At 45.8% G+C, this 8,388-nt stretch overlaps 1 protein-coding gene across 1 annotated transcript; it reads right to left on the reverse strand.

The window, feature by feature from the left end:
* Nucleotides 1-2,140: 2,140 nt before the first annotated feature.
* LOC143270631 (uncharacterized) lies at nucleotides 2,141-8,175 on the reverse strand. The gene is made up of 4 exons (XM_076561290.1): nucleotides 8,003-8,175; nucleotides 5,282-5,444; nucleotides 2,359-2,542; nucleotides 2,141-2,245 (listed from the first exon to the last, which is right to left on the reverse strand). Exons 1-4 carry the CDS (start codon nucleotides 8,133-8,135, stop codon nucleotides 2,141-2,143), a joined length of 585 nt encoding a protein of 194 aa, XP_076417405.1. The 5' UTR covers nucleotides 8,136-8,175.
* Between the last annotated feature and the right edge of the window lie 213 nt (nucleotides 8,176-8,388).

The raw sequence follows: 8,388 nt of genomic DNA on the forward strand, positions 1-8,388 counted from the left end.
ACATCTAACACTCCTCAAACCTTTTGAAATTACTTCTCCTACCCACGTATCATGCTCATCAACCTCAACATTAATTGTTTCTCTAATCCAATCTTCCAAAGGTGCAGATCTTGCCCTTAACGGCCTGATTATTCTTTTGCATGCTGCATTCGCATTCTCAAATGCCAAAGCTTCAATTATTGCCTTACTAGCTTCTGATCCTGAGACCATTCTGTTTACTGCTGAAGCCAGTCTTTCTAAAAAATCTGTGAAAGATTCTTTTGGGCCTTGCATAACCTTTGTGAATGACTCAGGTTTTTTTCCTGGTTCATCAACTCTGTCCCATGCATTCAAGGCTGCCATTCGACATAAAATTACGGTTTGAACATCATATAAACATTGTGTTTGTATTGAAGCATATTGGCCTTCTCCAATAAGCTGATCCTGACAAACTTGTATTCCTTTATCCCTCCATTGTGTTTCTACGTTTCTAGCTTCCTCCTTAAACCACGTTAGAAACTGAAGTCTCTGGCTGGGTTCTAGAACAGCTTGTGCAAGGTCCCGCCAGTCCTGTGGTATAATCCTATTATATGTTGACCAAGAGTTTAACATTTGCTTTACATATGGGGAATGCATGCCATAAGATACTATTGCCTCCTTAAACCTTTTAAAATCCATCAGTTCAATTGGAGCCCAGATATTTTGTGTAGCCATTTGATCAGGCATCTGCTGTACGGTTACAGGATAAATTAAGGATGACTGTGTGAAAACAGGCTTTCTTTCTGTAACCTTATGATCCAAACTTGAACCAACTTCACTGTTAAAATTAACAGGTTTTTCTAAAGCTGTTATCCGGGCACTTAAATCGACTATCTTTTTAAATAGTAAAATGAGAATAAGCATGGTGATTAACTGCATAATTCCCATAATACTAATCTTTCATATAGTTGTTCCATTGTCAGACTGCCTAAAATTTCAAACAAAACCCAATTTTCTTCCAATGTACACAGGAAACCCATTTTTTTAAATGTGGAAAAAATTTGTCTTTTAAATAGTTTCCTTTATGACTTACCAAATCTGCGTAGAACAGTAGAAATCCGAGCGAATTTCAAAACAGCCACCTAGAGTCCTAGGTGTAAATCCAGAGAGAGAGAGAGAGAGAGAGAGAGAGAGAGAGAGAGAGAGAGACAGAAACAGAGAGACAGAGAGAAAGCAAGAGAGAAAGCAAAAGCGAAAGTGAAAGTGAAAGTGAAAGCGAAGGGGTAGCCGGCTAAAGCTTAAAGCCAGCCACTTGTTCCCTCTTGAGCCGAGTCAAGGCTTGGCTTTACAGCCAGGGGCCCTGTTTAGCAGGGCAGGCCTGAGCTGTTTGTAGCACTGGCTTTAAGCAAGCAGCTCACAGTCCAGCCTGAGCCCAGACCTGGGCCGGGGCTAGGGAGCCGGTTGCTCCGGCTAGGGAGCCGGCCCCAAGCAGTTTTTAATGGATTCTTGTCACGTTGGGTGCCAGATGTAGATGTAACCAATCGTATTATTAAAATAAGAAACACAGAGCCAAGGTAAAAGAGAAAAGCCGAGAGGTCAGAGCTCAGAGATAAAATCTTACCTCCTGCAGTGCTCCTAGCTTCCCCGAGAGAGGGAGGTACTTCCTGTGTCCCTGTTTAAATAATCTTTCTGTTCTGCCTTCTCATTGGTTGTAAACCCAACCACATGACTGCCTCATCACTGCCTGTAAGTACCGCCCTCCAGGTCTTAAAGGCGTATGTCTCCAATACTGGCTGTATCCCTGAACACACAGAAATCTACCTAGCTCTTCTAACCACCACGCTCTTACTATGGCTCTAATAGCTCTGACCCCAGGGCAACTTTATTTATTAACATAAAATTAAAATAACATTTCAGTACAAATAAAATATCACCACAGGACACCATGGCAATCTGGGAACAAGAGGTTAAAATGCCATATGACACCCAAAAAGATGTCGATGTGACAACGTCTTTGACTTTTTCATTGGCGTTCCTCCTTCCATGCTGTGTCTGCTCTGATCTCACATGACCCCTGCAAAGCAAATGAGACCCAGACCCTTGACCTGACTCACTTGATATCTGTGGCTCCCATCACAGCCCGGCTTCTCCCATGCTGACATACACGTGAGTGATATGTGACTTACCCGTCTCCCTGAATGGACTGCAGCTTCCAGCAGAGCAGTTGGGTTTGCTTGCTATCAGAGGCTAACTCCCAGAAAGACTTGTGAATGATCACAGAAGTGAACTATTGGATGGGTTGGGTCAGGTGGATAAGTGAGTAGATGGTTATATGAGTGCGTGTTTATGTGTATGTATGGTCAGATTGATGGCCAGGTTGGCCCTGCTGCTTGAACCTACCTGCAGCTGCCTCGTCCAGAGGTCATAGATCTTCTCATGGGCCTCTTCACGGAGCCTCTTTGCCTCCGAATGCGACTCTTGTAGTAAAATCTGCTCCCCCTGCAGCTTTTTCTTGTCCTCTAGCAACATTTTCACTTTTTCTTTCAGCTGAGTCTGTTCACTCAGATGCTGACTGTAGAGGGTGCTGAAATATCACCAAAAATGATGAGCTCTGCCTCCATCTGCCAACCCTGCCTGGTATACCATGATTCCTGCAAGGTCCCATGTCCCCATCCCCAAAAGCCCTGGGCTGGAGCCCTCATTATCCATGCCAGAATCACTCAGGTGCAGGCCAAAGCCAAAGAATAGACAAATTCCAGAAAGATTTATACTACTTCTGAAGACCCTGACAGCAAAACGGATCCATGTACTTCTGAAGACTGGATCTGCTACCTCATGAACACACATCCTGGTACTTAACTGTTCACAGTATTGGGAAAACAAGAGCAGGTAGAGGGAAACCATGCTCTGAGGAAGACAGAAGACCTATCTGGAATATATTCCACCCATGTGTCCCATAGAAACCAGCTGTCTAAGCTCCTGTCAGAGCCACAGAAGCCATGGTGCAAACTATGTTTTCTGTCTAGAAGTTCCAGAAGCTGACAGGAAAATGTTGGAAGGGGCTCTCAGACTTTTAACACTTAGGAGAACTCAGTCAAGGAGGCACAAGTCCAAGAGTTATAAGGCAGGCTGCTTGCTAAGAGGTAAACAGACTAGAACCACAGCCCTCACTTTGGTTCAAAGTTGGAGAAGGGAAGAAGATACTGTAGGATGTCTTTCTGTATGCCGTGAATAGGTATTGCTTCCATTGGTTAATAAATAACCTGCTTTGTCCTATGGCAAGGCAGGAAGGAGCAAGGCAGGAAAATCCAGGAGAGACAGAGAAGAAAGGCAGAGGTGGAGGAGATGCCAGCTGCCACCCAAGGAGCAACATGCCAGCAGCTTGGCAATGTAGCGGCCATATGGGAAAACACAGATGAATAAAATTGGGTTAATTTAAGATGATAGAGCTAGCTAGCCTGAAACTTAAGCCATTGGCCATACAGTTTGTAAGTAATGTGAGCCTCTGTGTGTTTATTGGGGCCATTTGGCTGCAGGAGGCAGGAGGGACGGATTCCTCATGACAGTAGGGTCAGGCAGGACTGGAGAAACTTCAGACAACAAGAAGCAGTCCTTACCAAGTTCTGGAGTCCACCCAAGTCAGGCACTCACCGGTAGATTTTGGTCTTCTCACTCAGCTCTATGCACTTGTACAAGGCCTCACTAATCTCCTTGGGTAATTTCTTTACATCTGACATATCCTTCTTATGCTCTGTGTTCTGCATCTCATGCTCCAAATTCAGCCTTTGGTAAGGCATAGCCCCAGGAACAAAGAACCCTGTGATCATAGGCCTCAGGGACCCCATGAATTAAGGTGGTATTTTGCACTACCCTAGCCTACTGGATGTCACACACTGAATCCTATGTACTGGGAACTCCTGGTGTGCATTAGACTTGCTACCCTGCCCCAGGGCCAGGAGAGGCTAGGTGTCAACAGGGAGGGAGACAGGGCTCCATGAGCTTCCTTAGTAGGCCTGGAAAGGTAGAGTATCTCTCTAAGAAGGTCCACCAGCATGGGCTTACCTGAAATCTGCAATGACATTTCCACTGTCATGAGAACAGAAATGCTTTGTCCTTACAAGGATACCCAGATCATCAGTATTGCCATGCATGAGGCACTCCATGAGGCTGACTATATAAACTCCCAAGGGGATTCCAATGAGGCACCAGGGTGAGCACAAAGACTGAGAACAGTGATGCTTAAAGTGGAGCTCCATGGTCTCAGCACTTATATCACCTGACATCTTTGAATCAGGCAAATTCTCAGGCCTACTATCAATCTCTAACTCACAAGATCTGAAGGGACCCCCTGCCCCCATACACACACAGTGTAAGGGAGCCTCTCAGAGACAGTACAGAACACACTGAGACACCAAATCCTTAGCACAAAGAGATGCACTTCCCCAGCAGGGCAAGCATGGCATTGGGAGCCTGCCTCTGGATCAGGCAAAGGCAGACAACACGCAGCAGGCTTTTTTCCACAGTGGGATTTTAAATAGAAAGGTTAAGTCTGTGCTAGGGTAAGTTGCTGAGATCTGATTTGTCAGGTTGGCAAGTTTAGCTGAGAAATGAATTTTTATGGTTGAACTTTGATGTGTAGTTTCAAGAATGAGTCGGTGTTCACAAAAGGGAATGAACTCTGGAGACTAAATAAAGGAATGTAATCTAATGGTTTTTCAAGGGAGAGGGAGGTGAAAAGGGCAAAACCTGCCACTGCCATGTTTGCAATGTTTGGGCCCCTTAGAGGGCAATTCACATGCACACAAACTGACACAGAGTTAGGATGTCAGAGAAATGTATGTGGGTGACATTGTCTCCCAGTACAAGGAACAAGACCAGAGAGGAGCAGGGATGGACTCCAGGCCTTCCAGTCACACACAGATTGAACAAGTAGGACCACCAGGCCCTTCAAGCTGCTCCCAGAGCAACAAGCAAAAGTAAATATCTTGTCAAATACAGAGACTCAGGTTAAACTCAGAGTTCCTAGCATCTCCTACAAGCCAACACCTGTCAAGGCCTCTTGAAATGCATGTTGTGATCTTACACCCTACTGCCCGTCTCTGTGGATTGTGATTCAGGCCACAGGCTCTGGTTTTCATTAGGAGGAATCAGAACAGCCTGTGACCCATCTCACTCCTAAAGGCTTCAGTTCTGCCTCTCAGATGCATTCAGGAAAATTTTTGTGCAGGTAGCCCTGCAGGTGCAGCTTCCAGTGACCCAAGGACTGCTGGAATTGACACAGTAGGATCAAGACAGTCACCAGAGAACAGTGCATGATGAATACCTGTTGTTCAACTCATTGTTTTTGTAATGGGCCAGGAATTCACCCAGTTCATTCCTGTCATTGGTCATCATCTGTAGGTGAAGTTTCAGTTTTTCCACCTTTTTCAGCTGCTGTTGCTGCTCATTGAGGAAGAAGGGTGTGGATGATGCCTTCCTAGCCGTCCCTGTAGGTACATAAACACAAGTGAATTTCTACAGATGAATGGCATAAGCCAGGAAGGTCATGTGGTGTCCCAAGATGAACCATGAGGAAGAGGAAATGCATGGATCCCAGTGAAGCCCTCAAAGATCAGAGCAGCTCTCCTTAAGCTGGGCCTTATAAGGCATGTGTCTCTCTCCAATCCCTATGGCTAGATATATGCCTCAGCCCATACTGCTCCCCACTGGCCCTGAAAGACATAAGCAAAGTCAGCCATGTTGGTTTGGAATTGTCAGCTCATACCTGATAGGTGGTGGTATTATGTTCCCCCAAATATTGTGCACCCTAATAAACTTATCTGGCTTCAGAGATAGGAACAGCCACTAGATACAGAGGCCAGAAAGTGGTGGCATTCACGCCTTTAATCCTAGCATTCTAGAGGCAGAAATCCCTCTGGATCTCTGTGAGTTCAAGGACGCATTGGAAACAGCCAGGCATGGTGACTCACGCCTTTAATCCCAGGAAGTGATGGCAGAAAGCAGAAAGGTATATAAGGCATGAGGACCAGAAACTAGAAGCTTTTGGCTGGTTAAGCCTTCAGGCTTTTGAGCAGCAGTTTAGCTGAGAGCCATTCGGACGAGGACACAGAAGCTTCAAGTCTGAGGAAACAGGATCAGCTGAGGAACTGTCAAGGTGAGGAAGCTGTGGCTTGTTCTGCTTCTCTGATCTTCCAGCATTCACCCCAATACTTGGCTCAGGTTTGATTTTATTAATAAGTATTGTTAAGATCTACACTGATGTGATGCAAGGAAGTCCAGGAGTCCCTAGTGCTTTTCACCTCCCAGCCCTGATAACCTGTGTCCATGACTAAAAGGAACTGAATGTCTCAGACCTGAGTACATGGATGGAAATTTTCCCTCCTTGGTGTTTACATCAGATATAAAGTGCAACAACATCCCATTCTGATACCGCATTAGTGTTTCTCAGCCTCCTGTTGCATTCTTTGCCACTCAGAATGAAATGAAGGAGGTCGTAGCACAGCACAGCAGCCTTGACCATTCCTGGCCCTCTGCCAACTAACCATTGTTGCTTGAGTTTTCCTACCTTGCCCACAGTCAGGACAAATCTCTGTCACCCGCCATTCCCACAGCCGCTCAGACCCATCTACAAACCATCAGGAATCCTCCACCTTAGATCTGCTCTTTAGGAAACCAGATAAGCAGCATAGGCCCATTGCTTCATGATCACAGCTACTGAACCCCATTACTAGAAGGTCCAGTTCTAGCCTCACCTCCTCCTTAGGAAACGAGGCCTCTCTCTGCCAATCAGTGTGACCATTCTTGCCAACATGTCAATTTGGTGAACAATATAAGCACTTACTGAATGCCCAAGGGCAGTTGGCATTGCCACAACACTGGTGGTTTCACAGAAGATGCCACAAGCTCTCCAGGATATAACAGAATTTCCAGAGAATCAACTGTTAGGGCCACTGTCAATGGTCATCTCCTATCTGATAAAAAGCTCTTCTCCAATTCACCAATAGCCAAGATGCCCTTTCCAGGATTCTTTCCTGAGACACAGGGGAAGGCCTTCAGCACCTCCTCCTTCCAACCCTGAGATCTCTTTGATTCATTAGAATCTAGTTCATTCTAATTCAATATTTCATCATGTATGGAAAGCAAGACTCATTTTCCACACACCGCTCAGGAATAGCTCTTCTCATCCTGATGATCCCCAACTAATAAGATGAGAAATTAAAGATGCTAAGAAAATAGCTCAGGACAATGGGGAGGGAAAATCATTTCCATTATTTGAACAAGCACATCAGAGAAGATCCACGGGGCAGTTACAATGTATGGGGGTGGTGGAGGATTATGTGGGTCCTGTCAGAACAATGATAAGTCACACAGGTAATGATGAAACTTTTGCCAAAAGCTTCAGCAGAACAATTCCAGCCATCATGATGTTAGCGGACGTGTGATCAACATCTGATAAGTATGACTGAAATTACCCAACGACTGGGCATCCATAGGTGAGCCCTCAGACACCAAGAACAAATACTTTCAGGAAGAGTGATGTCCCAGTCCTGCACTCAATGTAGAGGAAAGAGGACTGGCTAGTGAGAGGGCAGGAACTCAGAAACCTTAGGGGTCTCTTCTGACATGTGGCAGTACTTGGTGGCTCCTGCCCTGCTAGTGGTTGTTATTTAAAATGTGAGACTCTCGTGCTCTGTACAGGGGACATTACTCTCCCTGTTATTAGTGACACACACCAAAAGATATCCAGTGTGGGTGAAGTGCAGGGCTGGAACTGAAACCTCTTTAGTCCCTCTGTGCTTCTTTCCCACTCAGAGTGAAAGCAGAGGGCCCTCAACAGAGCAGCTGCAGCCTTGACCATCCCTGGCTCTCTGCAAACTAACCATGGAAAATCCTCAACTCTGGGTCTGCTCTTGAAGAACTCAGAGGACCAGGATAGGCCCATCATTGCTTCTCAGAAACTCTACTCTCCTGAGCCCCACTCCTGAAAGGAACAGCTGAAGCCTTCCTCCTTCAGGAAGCTCCCCAACCCTTTTCCAGGACTCACTGTGCTTTCCCCAGAACCATTTGTTTCTTGGTGTGTGACATGGAGACTGAAGGCCATCTTCCTTCTGCCTTCCTCTGATCTCCCTGTGCTCGCCATCCTGTCTCCCAAGAATCCTGTTCAGTCTAATCAGCATGTCTTTAGGTAAAACCTGAGACACTGCACCAATGCCCTAATGACAGTTGGTGTTGCCACAACACTGGTGACATCACATGGAATGCCAGGGCTCTCCAGGAGACAGTAGAATGTCCATGCACTGATGTCTCATGGTATATCTGCTACCCTTTGCTTTGCATTTAATATCCATTTAAGAGTAAGCACATTCCATCTTTGTCTTTCTGGGTCTGTGTTACCTCCCTCAGTATCTTCTTCCATCCATTTGCCTACAA

Source organism: Peromyscus maniculatus, chromosome 23, assembly GCF_049852395.1.
Source record: "Peromyscus maniculatus bairdii isolate BWxNUB_F1_BW_parent chromosome 23, HU_Pman_BW_mat_3.1, whole genome shotgun sequence".
NCBI classification, from domain to species: domain Eukaryota; kingdom Metazoa; phylum Chordata; class Mammalia; order Rodentia; family Cricetidae; genus Peromyscus; species Peromyscus maniculatus.